Here is a 25,880-nt window from a genome sequence, read left to right on the forward strand (position 1 = left end):
CAGAGGTGTAAGAGAATAACACAAACCAGCACTTGGACTGTATACAATTTCTCTTCCGCAGGTTAATTATGTCACACTCCAATACTGTGAAAGTAATTAGAAAGTTACACCACAAAATGAACAATGGCATTGTGTTATAAGGCAGTTATTTTCTCAGTTTTGGAAAAGTTGAATTAATTAAAAATAACCAAACCTTAGAAAAGTCCTATAACAGTGTCCTACTACTATGCTAAATCATAGAGAACTTCTGTGTTCTATTGTACTCATTCATCTTAGAAATATAGGAAATAAGAGAGTGCAACTTAGCTTGCACTGAAGATATGTGAAATATGGGGGAGTAGACAGTAGAAGGGACCCCTTTAGGTTGTACAGCTCTTTAACTGCTGTGACCTATATTAGCTCAGGATTGCTAACCTCGTTTCTTCTTCCTCCTTCAGATCTGAGCTGCTCTCCTTAGAGAAAATACATAGTTGTATCTAGTGGAGAAGCTTAGACAACCTTGACTACTTTACCACTGCCTTGGTGAGAGAGAAACAGGGATTTCTGTCTTCTTCCATTTCAAAATATATTTCTTAGAACGGTTAGTCCTTTGCTCTTCTGCTCAGTGAAGAGTCTCACTGTGATTTCTTTCCAGAGTTAGAGCATGTTCTCTCTCTGTCACTCTTCACTAGTAAAAGGAAGAATGAGTGTGTTTTGGGAGTAAATTAAGCAATAATGCAGTAAAACAAATTGTGTAAAAAGATAGAACCTCTGGATTTGTCATATGGACCCCTAAGAGTATTGGCACCTAGATATCATGTTGAAAAACAGTCCTGTCAATTGTTTTCTGTTTTGCTGAGAACTGCTTAACTGATGAAGAAAGGAGTCAGATTCTGGGATTCTCCCCCTTTGTGTCTCTTTGTGAATGGTAGCGAGCACAAGAGGGGATCCTGTAGACCATCTTGACTGCTGACATTGGTGTTGTCAACATTCAGGCTGGCCTTTGCTATAGAAAGCTTGGCATCCTTTTTCCTGCTGGCAATGCGGACACAATATTGCACAGCAATATTGGACCATCCTGACATTTTAGAGCATGGGTAAAGAAGCACAGTGTCATTCATAGACCAGAGGTTATTTTAAGAACTGAATCCTTTTCAACAATAGCTGCTCTGTGTTTGTTTGTTTGTTTGTTTGTTTGTTTGTTTGTGTATGTGTGTGTGTGTGTGTGTGTGTGTGTGTAAGTGTTGTTTCTGAAAAGGAAAAGATACTAGTTTTGCACAGAGACAGTTTATTCAGATTATACGGACCTGGAAAGGGGAGCAGAGTCCTCCCTATTTTGCACTCACTTAGAGGAGAGGAGTCTTGTAGGATTTGAACCTTTGACAATGACTGTCTCCTGAGTTTATGACCTCTAACGTCAGGATTGCTGAGTATGGATTCAGAAGAGTAAAATGCAAGTCTCAGAATGCTGCAAACATTTCAATTTGTGAGAGTTTGGTGAGAAGGATTAACTTCTGAGAATCCCTTCGGATAAGAAGGCTACATTATCTTTTATTTCCTATCTATGGTCATTTTTGAACAAAATGGGCTCTCCATTTAATAGAAATAGCCTTTAAAATTGAAAACAGCCCTTGAGGATTGTTGTTTAGTCATTAAGTCATGTCCAGCTCTTCATGAGCCCATGGACAACAGCATGCCAGGCCCTCTTGTCTTCCACTGCCTCCCAGAGTTGGGTCATATTCATGTTGGTAGCTTCAATGACCCTGTCCATCCATCACATCCTTTGTTGTCCCCTTCTCCTCTTGCCTTCACACTTTCCCAACATCAGTGTCCTTTCCATGAAGTCTTCTCTTCTCATGAGATGGCCAAAGTACTGGAGCCTCAGCTTCAGGATCTGTCCTTCCAGTGAGCACTCAGGGTTGATTTCCTTCAGAATGGATAGGTTTGTTCTCCTTGCAGTCCAGGGGACTCTCGAGAGTCTCCTCCAGCACCACAATTCAAAAGCATCAATTCTTTGGTAGTCAGCCCTTGAGGATAGACACACTTTATTTTTATTTTCGTGTTATCCACATTTCAATGCCAACTCTGCACCTCCACTTTCTTGACTTCTTCAACAGTATTGTTAATGTGATTTTTTTTCCTTCCTGAGTAATGTGCAGATTTGGCACCGTGACCTGTGCATAAAAATCTCAACCCCCCCCCAAAAAAAACAGAACAAAATGGCCAAAGTAAACATATCTTTACAAACAATTTTAATGTGGTTTATCAGGATGAAGAAGGTATGACAGAAAGAGGAGGGAGGGAGGATAAGACAGAGTTTTGTTGTACTTACACTTAGCTGAAAAGTAACCAAATCAATATGTGACCTAGAATGCAACTATTTCTTGAGATTTTAAAGGAATCTGTATAAATGTTAGGGGGGAAATGATATATTAAAGAGAAATATTTACACAAAAAGTTTTTTAAATTAATAAGACAGTATTATATTCAGATAAACCACATGCAAAAAAAAGGTTGGGTAAATATGTGCAAAAGTGTTTAGAAAAGGCCATGTGCTCTTTTGAAATTAAAAATGTGCAAAATGATGCAGAAATGAGACCAAGCAAACTAACAATAAGGAGAAATGGGAGACTGAGAGGATCTAAGATGTCTTTTTTTCCATCCCTGAAGGGAAGAGCAACTATTATTATTTACTTCTGTATGGCATTCTTTGCAACTCGGGAAAAAAATGCTAAGCAACACTTTGTAGTGGAACAAAGTGTCTTGGGTAACATTTAAATCACATTTGAAGTTCATTATGTAAAATATATTGGACTTCTTTGCATTGCATTGTTAGCTCACTAGGTCATTAATATTAAAAAGTGCCTTGAGGAATGACACAGCAAATTGTAAAAATGACATGGTGAAATTTCTCAACTTCTGTCCAAAATGCGTGAAGGGACCAATAGCTATGGGTCTTGAAGACATATTCTGGATATTGCTCGTAAGCCTCTGAGGGGAAATGGCTTGAATTCTTATAGAATAAATTGCAACTTTTACCATAATAGCAGTGTGTCCATGTTTTCAATAAGTAAATGTGCAGTCTCTCAGTAAATAAGTTTGAATACTGTGACACTGACATAGGAATAGATGAGTTTATTAGAATAAACTCCAAATTATGAACAACAGCAGCAACACATTTCTTAAGTTTGGGTGGCTTATGGCCAGAGTAAGAGACACCCAGGTTCAGAATTTAGGGCTGAGGGAATTATATACATACCACTAGCGCCATAGAGCAAATACCACTTTAAAACGGTTAATTATTCTGAATTTATTTTATTTTATTGGCAAACAATTAGCTCTGTCACTTTTCACCAACATCGTTCTTCAATATTCTTCACACAATTAATGCAAAATGGCATATATTCATGCAGGATAACTTGTGTGGTTTTGTTTCTAAAGCAGGATTACCAAGATTTCCATTTGCTCTGAAATAAATATGCTTGTAGGATGAAGTCATTTGATAGTGTAGCTAATTTTGACTTTATAGCCTTGCTTCACATTCTCGGAAGCCACAGGAAAGCAAGGTTGATGCCCAGAGCCTTCCTTCACAAGCTTCCAAAGGGGCCATAAATCCTGACTTGATTCATTCTCTTATGGTATGTTGGAAAGTCTGAAAGAAAAACATCTCCTCATCAAGGAGTCACCAGGAAATTATGGGCTTTTCTTCATGATAATGGCAGAGAAAATGTGCATACTTTTGAAAAAGGTGAAGCACTGGAAAATACAACAACTTTTGACTCCTTGTCTATAATGGTAAGAATATTGGAACCAAATGCCTATCCTGATGTGCTTCTTGTGTGCATGTATGCCTTACTTCTAGTTCAGTGGGACTGTTTTCTAAATGAGCACTGAAAATGGAATACAGTGGTGGCTCGCTTAACGATTGCCCCGCATTACGACAAAATCACTGTACAATGATCTTTTTGCGATCGCAAAACGATGGTCTAAATAGGGTTTTTTTTGTTTTGCGATGATCGGTTCCCTGCTTCGGGAACCGATTCTTCGCAAAATGATGTTTTTTAAACAGCTGATCGGCTGTTTCAAAATGGCCACCGGGTGCTTAAGATGGCTCCCCGCTGTGTTTAGGGATGGATTCCTTGCTATACAGGCAGCAAAAATGGACGCCGTATGGAGGATCTTCGCTGGACAGTGAGCTTTTACCCCACTGGAATGCATTGAACGGTTTTCAATGCGTTTCAATGGGGTTTTTAATTTCGTTTTATGATGTTTTCGCTTAACAGTGATTTTCCTGGAACGGATTATCATCGTTAAGCGAGGCACCACTGTAAATTACAAAGTCCTAAAATTTTAAACCAAATGACAGCAATACAAACTGAGCCCATACTGGATGCTATCAAATGAATGTATATATCTTCTTGACCCTGAGTTCCATGCACAAATATGGCTCCAGAGTGGGACTTGGTTCACATTTCTATTTCACATATTCATATTCCTATTTCCAGGCAAAGCCAAGCAGGCATGGAGCAAGCTTTTTTGCCACCTGAGGCAAGGATAGAAAGACCTCTAGTCTTCACTCTGCATGGAAGTCATCTGCTGACCAAAAAGCAAGGAGAAGCATCATGAAAAGTGAGGGCAGCTACTCTGCCTCTTTTTCTGTGGCATGCAGTGCATGCCACTAACAACTTGATCTTTTCCCTCCTACATTTCATCTATTGGAAATCACCCCCTCCTCTTCCTTGAAGTGCTCCACAAGACATGGAGTCTCACCTTCTGTAGACAGTAAACACTAAGTGGTGCTGCCTCCTAAGGCAACGGTCTCATCAGAGCTCATGGCAGGAACAGTCCTGGAACCAAGCCTCTAACAGTTGTGATAGAAAACATTAAGAGCTGTAATGGAGCCAGTGGTTGCAGGGTAAAAGCATGGGAACTTCACACTTCTTTACAGGGACAAATCAGTCATCTACCCTCTATTCCCCAGTTTTTGTAGCTGTTTAGTCGTTAAGTTGTGTCCAACTCTTCGTGACCCCATGGACCACAGCACGGCAGGCCCTCCTGTCTTCTATGGCCTCCCGGAGTTGGGTCAAATTCATGTTGGTCGCTTCGGTGACACTGTCCATCCATCTCTTCCTCTGTCGTCCCCTTCTCCTCTTTCCTTCACACTTTCCCAACATCAGGGTCTTTTCCAGGGAGTCTTCTCTTCTCATGAGATGGCCAAAGTATTGGAGCCTCAGCTTCAGGATCTGTCCTTCCAGTGAGCACTCAGGATTGATTTCCTTCAGAATGGAGAGGTTTTTTTCTCCTTGCAGTCCAGGGGATTCTCAAGAGTCTCCTCCAGCACCACAATTCAAAAGCATCACTTCTTCAGCGGTCAGCTTTCTTTATGGTCCAACTCTCATTTCCGTACATCGGTACTGGAAAAACCATAGCTTTGACTATGCAGACCTTTGTCAGCAAGGTGATGTCTCTGCTTTTTAAGATGCTGTCTATGTTTGTCATCACTTTCCTTCCAAGAAGCAGGCGTCATTTAATTTCGTGGCTGCTGTCTCCATCTGCAGTGATCATGGAGCCCAAGAAAGTAAAATCTGTCACTGCCTCCGTATCTTCCCCTTCTATTTCCCAGGAAGTGATGGGACCAGTGGCCATGATCTTAGTTTTTTTTTTATGTTGAGTTTCAGACTGTTTTTGCACTCTCCTCTTTCACCCTCATTATGAGGTCCTTTAATTCCTCCTCACTTTCTGCCATCAGAGTGGTATCATCTGCATATCAGAGGTTATTGATATTTCTTCCAGCAATCTTAATTCCACTTTAGGATTCCTCAAGTCACTCTTTTTCTAATCTAACGTATTCTAATCTAAAATATTTTGGGCTGTCTTGATTAGAGATTGGTATAAACCAAACTTTAAAAAAACCGGACAAACCAAATGGGTTCACAGTTCCAGTTTGTGATCCATTTTGGGGATCCTACTTTGCTGAAGCAAAACAAGATGGCAATTTTTTCCCTTAGCACTTCATTTTGCTTTGACAACATGGGATGCTCACCAGATACCTTCCCGCTGTCCCTGTTGCCTTACTACATGCTCTTGCTGCCACCACCTCATCCTTTTCCGCCACTGCTGTCACCATCCTGAGAGGCAGCGAGTCGGCTTCCCTGCCAAGAGGTGCCTCTAAGCATGCGCCTGCCTATCAGATAGGTGGCGGGCACATGCGTAGCAACAGCAGCAGGCCCACTTCCTGGCAGGGAAGCTTGCCTGTTGTCTCTGAGGATTGCAACAGCGCTGGCAGTGGAGGAACGAGAGGAGGAAGAGAAGATGGCGATGGGAGCTTGTCATCTTGGCAGTTTTGTGAAGCCCATCTCTTAATTAGGAATACTGGGTAAGCACTTATGAAGACTGACGTAAGTGAAGAGCCGATGGCAAGAGATGAACATTTTCAAAATTCCAAGCTCCATTTTATTTTCCATTTGCAAACATTAGATTTTTAATAGTGATTTGATTAAAAATCAATATTTCATCTGCAGTTCAAACTCTGCCATTTCATGTGTGACATTCTTTCATCGTTTTTTGACTGGTTGGATGAATGAAATTAATGCTTATTTTACTAAATTCCATTATAAGGTACTATTTGAGAGCATCAAAAACTGCTTGCTGTGGCATGCCAGCTGTCAGATTCTGCCAAATGTTGACAGCTGCTGCAGAATTGTGAATATTACATTCTGATGCTGAGTATTAAATATTAGTAAAATATCTGCATACAGAGAAAGACCATGTCCCATAGAAATCCCCCAAAGTGAGATTTCGTAAGAGGAGGTAAACCAATTTCATCAGTAGCTAGATTTGTGGATTCCAAATAATTGTGGTGGGGTCAATTTGTGCACAATTTGTGCAGGGCTGGGGCTCATGTCTCTACAAGTGATATCTAGTGGCATAATCCTAACTCAAAGATAGATCGACTGTAGTATTAATTACATGCCCAATGGGATGGTACATTTGCCCTTCTGTGGACAGAACACTTTCACCTGGGTTCTCCCAAGAGAGATTTGCCAACAGAGCAGTTTCCCAGTGGAAGAGCTGAAAATTGGTGAATAAGAGGTAGGGGTGAAGGAGGAACCTCATTACTTGAGATCCAGACCTCATTCTGTACAAGAACACAACCATAATTCTGACATAGTCGACAGCAAAGGTAGTCTTTTCAAAAATGTTTTTATTTTTCTATATTTTATGTTAAAAAAAAAACAAATTGAAAAAATGAACTCACAAACAGGGAAAATAAAAAAGAAGAAAAAAAGTAAGAAAAATATATAGAATAATGTTATTACTCACTATAAACCAACATTGTAAATTTGCAATATAAGTAGAGTTATAACCATCACTACCGTATATATCTCTCTTTAATTAAACATATATATTGTGGGCTAAACCGCAGAAGCCTGTGCTGCAGGGTCAGAAGACCAAGCAGTCGTAAGATCGAATCCACGCGACGGAATGAGCGCCCGTCGCTTGTCCCAGCTCCCGCCAACCTAGCGGTTCGAAAGCATGCAAATGCGAGTAGATAAACAGGCACCATCTCGGTGGGAAGGTAACAGCGTTCCATGTCTAAATCACACTGGCCATGTGACCACGGAAAGATTGTCTTCGGACAAACGCTGGCTCTATGGCTTGAAGAGCGGGATGAGCGCCGCCCCCTAGAGTCGGACACGACTGGACAAAAATTGTCAAGGGGAACCTTTACCTTTAGATCTTCCAAGTGTCCAAGTGAATGTCATCATGAAATCGTCAGCTATACAATACTGGCTCAAATGTAACTGGTGCTAATAGTTCCAACCATTGTGAACTTTTTCAGTTTCAGTTTCAGGTTTGGGTTAGTGTTGGGATTGGTTTGGAGTTTTGCATCTGTACAGAATAGGAACTGGAAACATCTGACATCAGAACGGTTGGTTAGTTATCACACCTGGCTGAATACTAAAAGAAATATGTGGTGTGGATTAGGGGCTGAAGTGCAAACCCAACCTTGTGGATGGAATCCATCTGAGAGTTATTTGACTTATGAAACTCATGTGAAAACACACAACCCAATGTTTCTTTGTTCAGTTGCTCATATATATACTCATTTAAAAATTTTATGTAGTGCTGATGTGGGGAACATGTGGTTATCCAAATGTTGTTGGGCTACAACTCACTCTCACGATTGCTCATGTAGCCAGGGCTGATGTAAATAATAACATCTGGCAAGCTACAAGCTCCCCATCCTCAGTTAAGAACACAAGGTAGCACATCCTTCACGCAGATACATTTAGTGAGCCTGAGGACTGTAGAAATTTATTGTCTATGCAGCTAAGATCTATCTGGTCAAGTTTTGTGCAGCATTTTGTTCGATTGTATCCTCATCTGTACATTTAGAACACTGGTTCTTAACCTTGGGTTACTCAGGAGTTTTGGACTGCAACTCCCAGAAGCCTTCACCACCAACTGTGCTGACTGGGGTTTCTGGGAGTTGCAGTTCAAAAGCATCTGATTAACAAAGGTTAAGAACCACTGATTTAGAACACAGTCCATTCACAAAGCATTGAGCTAATGGTATGAACATGCTTACTCATGATTGTGGTTCTGTGACTCATATTAAGTTACTATCTTGACCTTCTGATTGGCTTTCAAAGGAAGAGAAACATTCCTTGTGTGTGTGTGTGTGTGTGTGTGTGTGTGTGTGTGTGTGTGTATATATATATGTATATATGTATATATGTATATATGTATATATGTATATATATATATAATTTGCATAATTATATATATATATATATATATATATATATATATATATATATATATATATATATATATATATATATATATATATATATATATATATATATATATATATATATATATATATATATATATATATATATATATATATATATATGCATAATTTGTTGTGTGTATATGCATAACTTGTAGCTGACTTCTATTCAAATGTTTGTGGAGTTTCAGATTTTTGGCCTGCTTTCTCCTCTGTTGGTGGAGGGACTACTTCTATACCAGGAATAGGATATATTTGGCCCTACAGAGGTGTTGGACTTCTGACTTCCAAAAGAATTAGCCAAGATGGCCACTAGTATAGGTTGAAAATATCTGGAAGGCCAAAGTTTATCCAAGCCTAGGTCTATGCTTTAGAAGGGCAAATGTCAATTATCCCTCTCACAACCACAAAAGCATTGCAAATATTAAGGACCAGATGGGTTGCTAGGAATTGAGGCTGGGAGTTGCAATCCAGTCATATTTGGAGGGCTACACCTTGCCCAACTCTGCTTTATCTTGGTACACAAAGGCTTATAGTTTGACTTCGACATTGCTTTGTCTTATGTGGAGTGGCAATAAGGATATTGAATCATAGAAAAATGGGGTTGGAAGGGGCACATAAGGAAGGATTCCTCAGTGCAAAATCCAAATCAATGTATATCTGACAGATGGTTGTCTGATTTTCTCTTGAATGCTTGTGATCGACAACAATTCCAAACAGAGATGGGCATGAACCTCCAGTTCCACAGTTCATGCCTGTTTGGACAACAGCCAAATGGGTGTTCCATGGTTCATGTTGGATGGGGCAGGGGACTGAACCATGGACCACCTATTTGGCTGTTGTCTGAACTGGCATGAACTGCCAAACTGGAGATTCATAGGTAAAGGTAAAGGTTTCCCTTGACATTTAGTCTAGTTGTGTCCGACGCTAGGATGCAGTGCTCATCCCCGTTTCCAAGCCGTAGAGCCAGCATTTGTCCATAGACAGTTTCCGTGGTCACATAGCCAGTGTGACTAGACATGGAACACCATTACCTTTCCATCGAGGTGGTACCTATTTATCTACTCGCATTTACATGCTTTCAAACTGCAGGTTGGCAGAAGCTGGGACAAGCGACGGGAGCTCACTCCATCACGTAAATTCGATCTTGCGATGGCTGGTCTTCTGACCTTGCAGCACAGAGGCTTCTGCGGTTTAACCCGCAGTGCCACCACGTCCACCCATCTCTAATTCCAACATCTTTCTCGCATGCAGAGAGAAATCCAGTTAGGTGATCCTACTTTTTTCTTGTGCTATCTCTGTGGCTTCTGATATGATGGACTTGGAAACTCAAGAGCAAATTCTGTTGTCATCCCTGGAAGGAAGCTGCGTGTCAGTGACCTCTTCCTAACAGACATGCAATGTGCATGTCTACTCAAAAACAAGTTCTATGGAGTTCATTGGAGGGCTACTGCAAATGAATATACAGAACATTCCAATGTGAGCGCTTTTTCATCAGTCCTTTCTTCTGTACATTGTCCTTATTGCATGCTAATTGATGTCACTGCTCATTTTTACCCTACAGATCTAAAAAGACATGGCTGTAGCAGAGCCAGGAGATACAATTTGGGTTTGATTAGTTTTTTTTAAAAAAAAATCAGTCGGGATCTAAAATGTGATCTGAAAAGTAAAATATTTTTGACATTTCTTTTGAACTCTGTATAAAGCAAAATAAAAGAGAAAGTGGGAGAAGCAATGTCAGTTCAGAGACAATAGACCATATTCAGATTTCTAGCAACAGGTACCTCAAACTATTATAGTTGGAAATCAAAGAAAGAAAATATATCACTTTCAACCCATTGATTTTCTGTGTAGCAGCTGTAGAATTGCCAAGATCTTTTGCTATGGCAAAATGTAAATGCAATACATTATATTATATTATTCATCTAGAATTTTGTATCTCTTTGATATGATTCTTTTGAAAATGCTTGGAAGTCCACATAATTCTAATAGGTAGCTTTATTCTACGTTTTACAAAGGTGCTTCAAACAATATGGCTCTTCTAAAATAAAGGTGCTTCTCTAGACATTTCTCCCTGATTGCCTTGTTCTGCTGAATGGTATCCTTAAAAAGAAAAGTTTCAAGGGACAGACATATTAGTTATTCTACTATACAAGTATGAACTCAAAAATCTATGCCATCCACACTGAAAACCAACATGGTCAAGGGCATCTGCAGAAATAAATCAGGAGAAAGACAGTGTCCGTTAATTATCTCTGAGGATTCTTGACATATATATTTTTTTCTGTATGTACGTAAATAAAAAACAAGTTTTTGATTTGGAAGTAGGTGGTAAGTTCCCCCCCCCTTTTTTTTGTCCTTCCCCTTCACCCCGGGACATGGGAAATATAAATTCCCCACTTCTCCTTAAATTAGAGGAGTTCCATCTGTAGGGAAATTTGTCCTGTTCCTACTTTAAACTAAAACCCTGTTCCCATGTACTCAGACACAAGTGCTGTCGGGTCAAGTTGGAATTACTCCCATGTAAGTAAGTTTACAATGGAGCATGGTAGTGTTCTGTTGTAAGCTTGCCCATTTAGGAGGCAGAGGGATTCTGTGTTACCCTTATTTCTACTATGGATTCTATTGCTCCCATATTACGACTGGTCCTGTGATAAATTGGTAATTTTTTTAAATCTCTCTCTTTCTCTTCTTTCTTAAACAAACATGTCTATTTAACCCTCTCGGACACATTTAGCTTGAAAGTAGGTTCCAAAGACCTGGATCCCGTGGAGCAATTTTGCTCACCCTTGTGCATTTTCAAAGCCAGTGCAAGGTGGCATCCCGCACAGTTCTTGATTTTTACCCGTTGCACGCCGGCTTCCTAGACCTTGCACTGCTTTGGACAAACCATGAACTAAGCTCATTTGGGCTGTGGCGTGTTCCACTCTGTGTGCTTTAAGCCAAATGTGTTCATATCTATGGGTTATCTTGACATGTTATCCCTTCATAGGTGCTTATGGTGCCAGCACTGCAGAATCTGGGCATCGGGATTAAAATTGTTCTATTTCATCACTCTCACCCGCCCCCCCGCATTCTGGCATTGGTTTGTCCACATTGGCTGGATAACTCAGTGAGATAGGTTGTGGAGCCAGAGTCTGGGAGCTGAACTGCTGGATAGCTCAGTGGTTTAGGTATGTGGCTGTGGAGCCAGAGGTGGGCAGTTCAATTCCCCACTGTGCTTACTTGATGGGGACTGGACTCGATGATCCGAAGGATCCCTTCCAGCTCTGCAGTTCTAAGATGATGATGATGATGATTAAACTTCCTGCTATGTGTCCCAGAAGAGCCATCATTTATAGTTATGGACAAGCTGCATAGTCCTGGGGAGTTATCCCCAAACACACACCCCCACCCAAGAAGAAGGGAATGTTAAAACACGTTTGATTACTCACTACCGAAAATAGCCTTAAAAGAGTTACTGTAAGTCAGGATTGGCTTGTTGGCACATGATGAGGGTGATGATGAGGATGATGGTTTTTGGTATTCTTAGTGGATGGTAAGTGCCTTATCTGTTGTGGATCCACTTTTCTGTCTTCCATGCTCTCTGCGTGTAATGCTTTAGCACATTTCATATTTTTGGCACCTTTTATGCTTTAATGTTTATTGGCTTTCATTGTTTAATATGCAAGCCACTTCGAAATATTAAGACTAGGCATAATCATAATAATCATTTCCATCATTATTTCCCCTAGGAATAAACTCTTCCCCTTGCTAGTCATTGGGGGAGAGTTTCATATTTTGTTTTTCATAAGATTTTTCTTTATTTTCATGATTTTTTTTTTCATATTTCTAAAGGGGAAAAATAAACTTTGATGGTACAGAACACAGAAAGGGAGAGGGAGAGAAGTCCTTTATCACATTTGAGTGGGATGGGACTGGATTTTAAATGAATCTTCAGAAGAACAAGAGGAAAGATGGTGATGGGGTTAGGATTAGAGTTAAGCATGCAAAACAAATCTCTTGCAAAAGAACTTCAAAAAAATCTGGAGAGTGGGCAAAAACCAATTTAAAAAAAAGAAAAAGAAAAAGCCAATCTAACTCAGCATACTGAGTAGTACCAAAATGTCTGACCATATGTCCCTGTTTTTAGCTCCGGAGTATATTCCTCTGAGAAAACAGTCAGGGCCAGTAGTCAAGACAGTGAAAAGCTGGCCGGAGGGAGCAATGGAGCAGTTAAAGGACTGTTTTGAACAAACAAATTGGGAAATTTTTGACCATCCTGATCTGGAAGAACATACAGCTGCAGTGTTAGGGTATATGGCACACTGTATTGACACGGTCACAGTGGATAAACGTATCCGGGTTTATCCCAATCAAAAACCTTGGATGACCGGGAAGGTTAGACGCCTGTTGTATGCTAGAAATAAGGCTTTTAAGTCTGGGGATGATCTAGACTACAGTGCAGCAAGAACGAATTTGAGGAGAGGCATTAAGCAAGCTAAGGCCGAATACAAGAGGAGAATTGAAGACTGCTTTCTCAGCAATAACATGAGGCAAGTTTGGCAGGGGGTTCAACAACTAACAAACTACAAAGCAAAAAAGGTTTCCTCAGGTGGAGGTGTGGAGGTGGCTGAGGAGTTGAACAACTTTTTTGCTCGATTTGAGATCGATCAAACTGAAACTGTTCGTTTGCCATCATTTACTCAGCAGAGTCCCCCCTTCATTGTGAATGAGCAGGATGTGAGACAGACTATGAAAGTGGTTAACTCCAGAAAAGCAGCTGGACCCGACTTAATTCCTGGTCGGGTGGTAAAAGACTGTGCTGATCAGCTAGCCGGGATATGGACTGTAATTTTTAATAGATCCCTGACACTATGCACAGTTCCCGTCTGTCTCAAGGCTTCCGTCATCGTTCCACTGCCTAAAAAGTTGCCTACAAACAGTCCGAATGACTACAGGCCGGTGGCACTAACTTCAATCTTAATGAAGTGCTTTGAGCAGTTAGTTCGAAAATATATTATCTCCTGCCTTCCTCATCCCTTTGATGGGCTTCAGTTTGCTTATAAAGAAAATAGATCAACCGAGGATGCGATCAATACTGTGCTTTATATGGCTTTATCCCACTTGGAAACACAAGGGAATTATGTAAGAATGCTGTTCGCGGACTTTAGCTCTGCTTTTAACACCATTATACCCCACAGATTAATAGACAAACTTAAAGATCTTGATTTTCCAGATTCTATCTGTCTGTGGATTTTGGATTTTTTAACAAATCGTCCACAAAGGGTTAAACTGAATGACTACATCTCTACTGACAAGATACTCAGCACTGGCACTCCACAAGGCTGTGTCCTTAGTCCACTACTGTTCTCCATTTATTCATCGGATTGCACCAATAACCATCCCAGTAATAGGATTATCAAATTTGCAGACGATACTACACTAGTAGGACTTATCTCTGGGGATGATGAGTCTGCGTATCGGGACGAGGTATTACAGCTATCCCGCTGGTGCAAAAAAAACAATCTTTTATTTAACATCCAAAAAACCAAGGAATTCATAGTGGACTATAGGAAAAAAAGAGCAGACATTCAGCCACTGTATATAGATGGAGTTTGTGTGGAACAGGTGGTTGAATGTAAGTTTCTTGGGACTATCATAACAAATGACCTGACTTGGAGTGCAAACACCGCTGCGTTAATCAGGAAGGCACAACAACGGTTGTATTTTCTAAGGATTCTTAGAAAGCAACAATTGACTGAGAGTTTGTTAATCACCTTCTATCGGAGTTCGATTGAGAGCATATTATCCTACTGTCTCTGTGTATGGTTCACGAGCTGCACAGTGGCAGAGAAAAAGGCAATTCAAAGGGTGATTAAGACGGCCCAAAACATCATTGGCTGTTCACTCCCCTCTTTGGAAGAATTGTATAAGAACAGATGTAAGAGGAAGATATCTAACATACTGAAAGACTCCTCTCATCCGGGATATCAGCTCTTTAAACTATTACCATCAGGAAGGAGATTCAGGGTATTGAAAGCAAGGACAAGCAGATTCAAGAACAGTTTTTACCCAAGTGCAGTATTGAGTTTAAATGTGGGGCCATAGGTTTTTGGTGGATTTTAATTGCTGAGAGAAAACGGGGTATCTATATTTGGATGATGAAAGTTGTGTATATTTTAACTTTTTTTTGTAGTGTTGTCCAGTTTTACCTTGGGGAAGAGCACCTCATTTCGTTGCACCCACTTGTGAGCGCAATGACAAATAAATTTCTTATGTCTTATGTCTTAAAAAAAAAAGTCATGGAATCTTTATGGAGCCATCTTTATTAGAATACAGTGGTGCGTCACTTAACAATTACCTCATTAAACAATGACTCCGCTTGATGGTGAGGTTTTTGCGATCGCAAAACGATGTTTCAATGGCCAAAAATCGCTTTATGATGATTGGTTCCCTGCTTCGGGAACCGATTCTTCGCATTATGGCGATCTAAAAACAGCTGATCATCAGGTTTCAAAATGGCCACCCACTGTTTAAAATGGGTAGACATTGTCTAGAGGGGCGGGGTAAAAATTAAATGAATAAAATAAAATAAATAAATAAATAAAATGGCCCCCTGCTGTTTTTAGGAGGCATTTTTCACTTTACAGGCACTGGAAAATGGTTTCCCTATGGAGGATCTTCACTGGACACTGAGGTATTTATCCCATTGGAATGCATTGAACCGGTTTTCAATGCATTTCGATTTTTTTTTTTCGCTTGACGAGGATTTCGTTCTACAGTGATTTTGCTGGAACGGATTATCCTCGTCAGGCGAGGCACCACTGTATATCTACATTACACAGTTATGGCAGTTTGATTTTATTTTAATTGTTTTAATGGCTCCATGTGAGACGCTGGCATGTGAGGCATTATGGTTTGGTGAGGTACATAGAATGCTCTTCTTTAGTTTAAAGGAGTGCATTGGTGCTCTCTGGCACAGTGGTTCCCAACTGGTAGCCCCAGATATTTTTGGACCACAATTCTCAGAAATGGCATTGGACTTATGGGTCGTGCTAGCTAGAGCTTCTGGGAGTTGTGACCTAAGATTATGTGGGACCCCAGGTTTGGGAACCATTGATTTAGCAGAAAATGTTGAGTATCTCACCAAGTTATAAATGCCAGGGTCCCATAGCGCCATGTTGGTTACAGTGGCTTTTGAACTGCTGTAACTAGACAGTGCAACGACTCAAGAGATTCAGAATGTGAAACCTTGGGGAAAGAGTTGTCTGGAGTGTCTTGTACCTCGAATATACCTTTTCCCTTTTTGCTGTATGTTTGAAATGGGCGAAGTATCTTAGCACCATCAAGCCAATTCTGACTTAAGGCAACCATTTCGGGGGGGGGGTTTCTAGCTGGATAATACACATAGGTGGTTTACTGTTCCCTTCTACTGTGCAGCTTGCTCAAGGCTACACTGGCTGGCTCTTTTTTCTGGGAGGCATAGTGAGGAATTTGAACTCACAACCTCTGGCTCTACAGCTGGATACCTAAATCACTGAGTTATCCAGCCAGCTATCTTAGCATTAGTTCCCATAATATCAACTGTTTCTCAAGCTCAACAAAACTTGGCTCCCAGCTATCAAACATACTATGTGCAAAAGGTCAACGAACTCTATCCAGCCACAAGGACAGGGGATCACTGCACACAAAAGACCAGCTACTGACACCCATCAACCACAGGAACAGATAATCTCTTCCCCTTAGCACAACAATACACCCACAACAATACACACTAATCACCCATCTACAGGAAAAGACAAAAGCCTATCTCACAGCCATAAGTACTGCACTCCCAAGCCAACTACACCAGAGTACAGGTTGCTGTCCTCTGAAGATACCGGCCACAGAAACTGGTGAAACGTCAGGAAGAACAACCTTAAGAACACAGCCAAAGAGCCCGAAAAACCCACAACAACCATGTTTCTTAAAGAGCTGAGCATTGCTATAAAATTAGTACGATGGGATATTTTCCTCTGCTCTGTTGAAATACTGCATGCCCTTCAAAATTTCTGCAGATAGCCAGTGATGGGGCTGATGGGAATTGTAACCCATCTACACCTGGCACATCATGCATTGCTGGTTCCTCCTATAGTGTAATGTATTACGGCCCCAGCATCAGTCTTTGAATACGCTGTATTGTGGAAAACATGGTATATAAACAAATAGCCTCTGACTAGTTCTAATGTTGAACTCTGACTGTGAATTTTGAACAGCCTGAGCAGTTTTGTTTATTTTCTGGTAAGCTGCCTTCAATGGAAAAGGCAGGTTGGGTGTGCCTGATATAAACACAGAGATATTGAGAGGCAAGTATTTGTTATGACTAACAAGGTGTTCATCTTTCTGATGGATGTATCTTTGTGAAAAGGGATTTATAAATTGCGAAGACCTTAAGGCTGAAGCAGTATTGACAGACATTTCTTGGTAAAGCCCAAGACAACTAGACTCAAAGGCAGAGACTTTGTTTTTCCCCTCACTACAACAATGCCCCTTATGAGAGCTTTATGTTAGCCTCGGGGAGGGCATGAAGAATAACAATGATTCACTTATATGGGCGGGACGGGGTAAGCAAAAAGGTGCATTGAGTGAGCAACTTCTGTTATAGTTAAAACTACTCTTGGCAGCCCATTCAGAATGGACTTTTTATCTGTATGATCTCATCTTGCTCTTCCTTTAATTTCTTGAGATTAGAGGGAAAATTGTACTTCTCCAGATACACTCCCTTCCAACCTTGCCAGCATATGGAATTATGAGAAAATGTTAAAGAAGAAAGACAGCAATATATGTCCTCAGCTGTGCTAGATTCTAATGGACTAGCATATGTGTGGGGTGAACATAATGTTTCCAGCCCATTGGGGTTCCATTTGCCACAAAAATGGGTGGGTATTTTTTTTTTCAAAAGAGGGAGAGAAAAACTAATCGGAGTTCATTAAGACTTTTTTCCCCCCAGGATGGTAGCTATCAATCTGATGGAGCTTTAAAGAACTCTGGCAATTTCTACTTCCACTGCCCCTGAACTATACCAAAATTAAATAAGCTTTTCTAAATCATGTTGTAGTAAACAGAACAGCCTGATGCTCAGAATGTAAACAGCAGAATGATCTGTATGGGAAGATAGTAGAATTCAGCCTCATCAGTAAACAAGGGTTAGTCTCTGCTATATGAATCTACCCGTTTGCTTGATATCTCTCCGAGTTCCTAGTCGCAAGATCCTGTATTGTTTTAGATCAGATCAGTACCACTGACTCAGGATGGGACTTTCTGGTGGTGTCAAGAATTTTGTACAGCTCCCCTCCAAGCAGAGAGCCATCCTGTTCTTTCCATGCTGGTCTTTAGCTTATTGGCAAAAGCAGCTCTCATCTAATTTTTCAGGCATGTGAAAGGTGTTTTAGCAAAATGAAGCAAAACAAAAGCAAAGTGTGCTACTTTTTTTTTTTACCACCCCATAGCACTTGTAAACTGGGCAGTTTACAGATTAATTGTGCAGGTTACACATTGTCCCCTCCCAGCAAGCTGGGCACTCAGTTTACTGACCTCAGAAAGATGGAAGTCTGAGTGAACCTTGAGATGGCTATCTGAACCCCAGGTCATGAGCCGAATTTTGACTGCAGTACAGGAGTTTAACCACTGCACCATGAAGCAAAAAGAAAGCAAAAAAAAGTATTGTGACATGTTTAAGGCTATGAGCTTTATTTCAGCATATTTTAGTGTGAGCTTTTGTGGATTCTCTCAGTCACCTTTTCCTTCAGGCAGGTTTTCAGGTCTTCTGACTGTTTCCAGGGACAGTTGGGCGCCTTCTTCTGTTATCAACCATTTCTCTCTTTACTATTCAAAGGACATTTTACTTTATTTTCCCATCAGTAGTTTATTAAGATTTGAAAGTTAGTGAAGGTGAAGGAAGGACGTTGATAGATTCTTCCTTAACAGATTGCAGCCTCATTTCCTTAAAGTGGTGGAACTGCTCATCAAACATTATTTTCTTTTTCATTAGGTACTTACGTGACTAAAGTGACAGCCACTGATGCGGATGATCCTGTTTACGGAAACAGCGCCAAGCTGGTCTACAGCATCTTGGAGGGCCAGCCTTACTTTTCAGTCGAACCGCATACAGGTGGGTGCATCCGAATGCCGGCTTTCCCCAGGTTATGCCCTAGGAGAGAGACGCTGCTTCTCGAATGCTGCTTTGCTCGCTGCATTTAAGCATAATGTGTAGGTAGGTGGCTGTCAACATTAGTCAATCTGTAGAGCATAAGTATCTGACTCATTTCCCGCCGTTGCACAAAAAGACTTGACAGAGGATGGAGAGGAAAAGAAAAGAGTCTGTTTAGCAATGCTCTTGAGACACCACAGGCTGAAATATAAGAAAAACCCAAGCTGAAAGCCCACTGTTATCAGTGCAAACATTGCCGCATATTTTAATAGCCTTTGTTCAAACCAGAACTTTTAGGTAACAGTCATGTGTATGCTGAGTTTCTTGCAGTGTCACCCAGCTGCTGTGCCTGTGTGTTTCTCTGGGTGTCTGTGTTCATACACATATGCAGAGTACGAAAAGGAGGGCCCACAGGTCATTGGACAAACACAATGTTTTGCCTCCACATTTTCCTGAAGTGAAGTTTATTCTCTCACGTGTTCAGTTTAGAATCATCCCTTTATTATTGTATTGAATGGCTAGATCTGTATTCCTCTGAGGAGTACAAGGAGTTGGTGTGTTTATTTTTTCTCCTCAGAACAACACAACCCACTGAGGTACATTAGGCAGAAAGATTCATTCAGGATCACTCAGTGAACTGCATGCTATTTCTTTTATTACATTTACATACTGCCTTTCAGACAAAATTTTCTCTACAGTCTCCTAAAAATAATAGGGCTGTTCAGGGTGGAAACTTAATATGGATTCCTGGATCTTTTGGGGAGGTCCTTTTTTCCGTTTCAGGTTCTTTTTGTCTTGAGAAACCCAGAATCACCTGATTTTTAAAGTTTTTTTTAAAATTTCCTATTCTTGTTTCTCTCCCGCCAACCTAGCAGTTCGAACGCATGCAAATGAGAGCAGATAAATAGGGACCACCTCGGTGGGAAGGTAACAGCATTCCGTGTCTAAGTCGCACTGGCCATGTGACCACGGAAGATTGTCTTCGGACAAAACGCTGGCTCTATGGCTTGGAAACGGGGATGAGCACCGCCCCCTAGAGTTGAACACGACTGGACAAAAATTGTCAAGGGGAACCTTTACCTTTACCTTTATTCTTGTTTCTGGTAGTTTTTGTTGGAAGAGGCCTATAAGGCTATTGAGACCAACCCCCTGATCAAGGCAGGAATCCAAATCAAAGCAGAGATAGTTGTCCAATTTTCTCTCGAATGCCTCCAGTGTTGGAGCACTCACCACCTCCCAAGGTAATTGATTCCATTGTCATACTGCTCTAACAGTTAAGACGTTTTCCTGATATTCAGCCTCACATCTCCCCTGCTAACCCAGAAGATGACTGACTTATTGCTACATTTTCCAAACACCTTGTTATCTGATGTAATGCCCATTACAATAGAATATATGAAATGTTTCTGTAACCATTACAGTAGCTATGTGTGTGTGCATACCCAGCCACTTCAGTAGATCAGACATGCATTGTTGTGTATAATAGTGTGGTAAACGAATTGGACACAACTGGACAAATTGTCAAGGGGAACCTTTACCTTTTTACTAATGTTTAATCAGGAATTGTCTCTTCAAAAAAAAATCCCGGACACCCCACATAAATCTTTTCTTGAAAGTGATTTGTGTTTTTTTTTAAAACTCAATTTACATTTAGCTATCAGGGAATATAAAACCCTTACCTTCAAGCAGTGTGGAATAGGTTGTTCAAGAAGCCACCTGCTTTAGAGCACAAACACTTTCAAAAAAACAGCTTGATGAAAGAAATGTGCCGCCAGATTCCTTGATAATCTGAACATTTGCAAGAAGAAGGTATGATAATATCTTGTATGCACTGCAGATACTTTTATGTACGCAGTTGTTGAAAAACCAGGAGTAATAGATCAAACGTAGCTACAGTTTCCAGCACTTTGTGGCATTCTAGATTAAACTTTCCAGAGGCTGTCATGCATAAAACATGTAAATGCTATAGGATTCTTGGTGCATCACTGGGAGCGGAATGATTTTGCCATTTGAATACTATTGCTGTTTACAAGATCAGGTGGAAGAGGTACAGCCTTGCCTATGGATGTGAAAATCTGTCAGTTCCATTTTTGTTGTGTTTTTTCAGAATCAATTTTGCTGTGTTTGTCCAATCCAAATCATGGATTGGATGGCACATTTTCTTCTTCTTCCTGAATGGAAATTTGTGTCTGTTTGGGTATATACTTCTCCAAATGTGTGATATTTTTTTTTTTACATATTTTCACACTGACTAGCTTGTGTGCATTTTTCAAATACATACCATTTTAGTAGTGTGTATTTACTTGTATATCATTTGACAGAGGAAAGGGAATCAAATCTGATGTACGTCATTTTTCCCATGACAGGAAATCAAAGGACATGGGTACACTTCCATTAGTATGCTAACAGAGTAAATGAATTCATTAAAACCTCATGGTGAATGTAAATTTCAACTCTATGCCTAGATATGCCCTAACACTGGGGGAGGGCCAAGCAACACAAAGAGCTGCTACAGATAAACCAGTGCCCAACCCTCTAGAATACCAGTTCCAGTCAATGTGGAATGGGCAAGCTCTGAGAATCTAGAGGTCGGTTTCCATCTTTTTGCACTTGCCATAGATAATGTACCATCAAGGGGGAAAAAAACCTGAAGGAGAAGTTTGTAGAACTTAACATCTTCAGGGATGGGCTGTAAGTCCTCCACTTTTCAAGATTTTGGGACATGGGGATGAGGGGGGAAAAGGACAACATGTCTGGTTTCAGAGAAGAATCATGGACATCCCCTTTTTTCAGCGGGAAAGAAGACATTCACAAGACCCCAGAGGGTCACAAAAGTGGTTAAGGAGCTCATACGTCTGGTGGGCTACATGTTTATTACTGCTACGTAGATAGTCTTGGACTAGACAGAACAATGGTATGACGTGGTATAAAGCATCTTCATAAGATATCAGAACTTTAAGTTGCTTCCTTGCAAGAATCAAAATTCTGTGGCTCCTCTGCCCAGCTTGCCGATGTTTCAAAGGTATCTGAAGTTCAGGGATCGTCATATGTTGTTGTTAGAATAAGTGCAGACAAAGGAAACTGAGAATGTTGTGATAGTTGTGTAGAAGATAGCAGTGCTTATTGCTGGATTCCAAGTCATATGGGGCAATTATCCACCCAAATCCTCCTCCAAAGCTATCAAAAGACCTTCCTGTGCTTGTGACTATCATAAGAAGTTGATACCAAGGTATCATTAGTGTGTTGGGAAGGCATCACGGTCAAAACATCCTTGTGATGCTTCATGTACTGATTGTTTCTGCATTATGTATCTGAATGACATGATACATTTCTTTTTGAGGTTATGAAGTTGGCATGAGAGCACTCTCTTAAGATTTATTTTGTCTGTTTTTATTATACTATGCATCCTGGCTTCTCAGGTGCTTTTCACCACAGAAAACAATTCTTTATACTGTCTGTGTGTTTGCAAACACTGATGGGTTTTAACACCACTGTTGATTCATTAATCAGAAGGCAAAAAACCAACAACAATATTTAGGAAAAACAGAAAAACTAAATGTGAACAGCTTGTCAGACAGAGCAAATTTATAGTGCGGTGACACCAAATTTGTGATGTATCTTACACACTGGACATGATCGTTATAACTTTCATAAATCACAACAATTGCCTGCCAGTTTCACAGACGGCTATAACGTAATTTTTCCTGTGTTCATTGGTGATAAGTTGGCTTTCTAATATTATTTATAAAGTCATGCAAATTGTGTTTATTCTCTAATAATTCACTGGCTTCCAATCCCCTTTGCCATTTCTCTGCCCATGGCTCGTTGTTAGGCATTGCTATGGAATATCTCTCATTTTTCAGCTTCCACAAGGATGCATGCTAAGTCACAAAAGTAATTATTATGGTTATAATTGTCATCATGTCACAGAATCTGAATCAACATTTTTCTCTTCTTATGTAGAGACATAGCACAACAGCAATAAAAATCAAGATGTATTGGAGTTATTAACATTTCAGAGAAATTTAATAATTTGAAACCCTACACTATTTTTATTTACAGTTAAGCTAGAAATGGATTGTGCACAGCATAAAATATAGTGGGAAAGCGTAAGTTTTGTGGTCCTGTCAGTAATATATAATTAATTACAATCAATGTGTGAAGATAATATTTTGTGCGTTTTGTATTTTTGTACTCAGAGAAGCTCTAACCTAGGAATGGGGTAACTCTATATGGTCTCAGGAACACGTTCTTCTTAAACCCAGATACATAAATGCATCTGGAAACAATCTCAAACGAAGGCAGAGTAGCTGTGAGAGTTTTCTAGGATGGGGGGGGGGAGAGACTTGAGTATTGCAAAGTCTACTTACAACTAACGCCTGAACAGCCACTAATGTATGCCTTATTACATGATATTATGTTTAAATTATTGCTAAATTATTTTTAAAGAATTACAAGTAAGCATGATAAAATGTATGTTTTTAAGACAGACAGACAGACAGAGAGACAGATATAGGCAGGCAGGCAGGCAGGCAGGCAGGCAGGCAGGCAGGCAGGCAGGCAGGCAGGCAGGCAGGCAGGCAGGCAGGCAGGCAGGCAGGCAGGCAGGCAGGCAGGCAGGCAGGCAGGCAGGCAGGCAGGCAGGCAGGCAGGCAGGCAGGCAGGCAGGCAGGCAGGCAGGCAGGCAGGCAGGCAGGCAGGCAGGCAGGCAGGCAGACAGACAGACAGACAGACAGACAGACAGACAGATAGATAGATAGATAGATAGATAGATAGATAATTTTTAAAAAAAACTACGAATGGGTGGAGAGTTAAGTGCCAGTTCATTTTTAAAATATATTTGCACATTTTTTCATATTTATTCAGAAGGGAGGAAAAAAACCATGATTTTATAAAATGGAAAATAAAACTCCAAAACAAACTGATTCCTCTATCTAGGTCAATGACTTTGAGTGCTTAACTATCAGCAATCACCTGTTGCATTATCCTTTTAACTGGAGATGCTGTGAATTGAACCTTTGATTTTATATTTATATAATAGCTCCATGGATTCCCAGTGTGATGTAGTGGATAGAGTGATGGAGAACAGGGTTTGAATCTCCACTTGGCCATGGAAACTCACTGAGGGTGTGGAACTGGTAAAACCCCTCCTTAAATATCTCACTTACTTTGGAAGGCCTGTTAGAGTAACTATATGTCAGTTGCAACTTGATGGCACAGACCACACACACACACAATATCTTCTCTACTACCGAGTTGCTGTCCTACCAGTCCTTCTGTTCTGGAAAAGAGAAATGAATGGGAAGTCAGAGGTTTCGCAAATGCTCAGATCCATTATAGAAGAACTGGCTTGCAAATTCCCAAGGATTTTTTTTTCCTGTTTCTCTTCCTAAGGAGATTTGCCAATGAATGTTTATTTCTATTTTTAATGAGTTTTGACTCCTGATCCAGAACTAATAACTCCTTAATCTTCTTGTACCACATTATTCACAATAATGCCTGGTTCAGCCACAAACTTCTCATGACCGATTGATGGCCTGAAAACTAATGCTGGCATTGCTGTATTGAAAAGGGTGTCTCTTGAAGGTTCCATGTGTGAGTTAATTTGCTGTGGAGCTTGCAAATGCAAAATTATTCCACATCTCCGGTTTCTGGCTCCTAATGTAGCACTTACAGTGCATCGCCCTGTCTTGCCAAGGGCAGTAGGTCCTTTTGAATTTGAGAGACAATGGTCACACCAGTGAGGGAAGGTTACAAAAACTTTATTAACTGAAGAGAAAGAGAAGTAGTCTGTAACAAAAATGAGTAAAGGATAGAGAAACCTAGTAACAAGGGACGTGGTGGTGCTACGGGTTAAACCACAGAAGCCTCTGTGCTGCAAGTTCAGAAGACCAGCCGTCGTAAGATCGAAGCCACGTGACGGAGTGAGCCCCCCTCACTTGTCCCAGCTCCTGCCAACCTAGCAGTTCGAAAGCATGCAAAATGCAAAATGTGAGTAGATAAATAGCTACCACCACAGTGTGAAGGTAATGGCATTCCGGGTTTAGTCGTGCTGGCCACGTGACCATGGAAGTCTGAATTCAGACAAACACTAGCTCTATGGGTTGGAAACAGAGATGAGCAATGCTGCCTAGAGTTGGACACGACTGGACAAATTGTCAAGGGGTACCTTTACTAGTAACCATAATGCAGCAAAGGGCAGAACAAAGCAAGGATAGAACCTGAATCTCGTTCTGCCACTCAGAAAGAATGACTGGGTTATTCCACTCCAAATCCCCACTCCTTATCGAGTCTGCAGCCACATGGACTGCATGCCATTTTTCAGCAGGCCTTTGTTGAGGCTCAACAATGGCCCCAATTCCTGGCCCTTTAATAGCTTTAAGGCATCTTGCACTTGCCTGTTGGCTAGGATCACAGCACATTCTTCCTCAATTGACAAAACAGTAAGAGTACCTGGTACATTAATGAAAAGAGTTCTCACTAATTGTTAAATTTGTGCATTAATAGGGACAGTTGTTACTAATTGGTAAATTGTTAACCCTTGTCTTCCCAAGATATTTGTAATGGGAAAATTGATAACATTCTGAATTCCCAGGCAAAGGTTGCTGATTTCAGTGACTTTGTCCAGCACTTCTGTATAAACAAATTCCTTTCTCAAATGATATCATGATGACTACTTGTCTTTTCCAGACAATTATTTGTCAGGTCAAGGAAAGGCTGTGTGAATAGAAACAAAGCTACAAAATAGCAATGTGGAACAAAGCTAACTTCTGCTTACTCAAGAGGCCTGTATAAAACTAAAATTTATATACATAAGCTTATATCTATATGTGAGGCATAGAGCTTAGGCATAGAAGAAAACTGAGACATACCAGTACACCTTCTCAAAATAGAATAATTTTCTGAAATGGCACTAATACCCATGGATCT

General features: G+C 40.5%; 1 protein-coding gene across 3 annotated transcripts in view; it reads left to right on the top strand.

Annotated features, from left to right (window-relative positions):
- The window catches only part of CDH8 (cadherin 8), a 328,629-nt gene that overhangs the window by 131,540 nt on the left and 171,209 nt on the right, over nucleotides 1-25,880 (top strand). For all 3 annotated transcript variants that reach the window (XR_013538622.1, XM_072980825.2, XM_078380477.1), the window contains one exon: nucleotides 18,792-18,911. Coding sequence is in view for 1 of the 3 variants with exons in the window: in XM_072980825.2 (XP_072836926.2) it covers nucleotides 18,792-18,911 (120 nt within the window). In the remaining 2 variants the exon portion in view is untranslated. The remainder of the gene's footprint in view (nucleotides 1-18,791; nucleotides 18,912-25,880) is intronic.

The sequence above is a fragment of the Pogona vitticeps genome, chromosome 10 (assembly GCF_051106095.1).
Source record: "Pogona vitticeps strain Pit_001003342236 chromosome 10, PviZW2.1, whole genome shotgun sequence".
In the NCBI taxonomy this organism is placed as follows: Eukaryota; Metazoa; Chordata; class Lepidosauria; order Squamata; family Agamidae; genus Pogona; species Pogona vitticeps.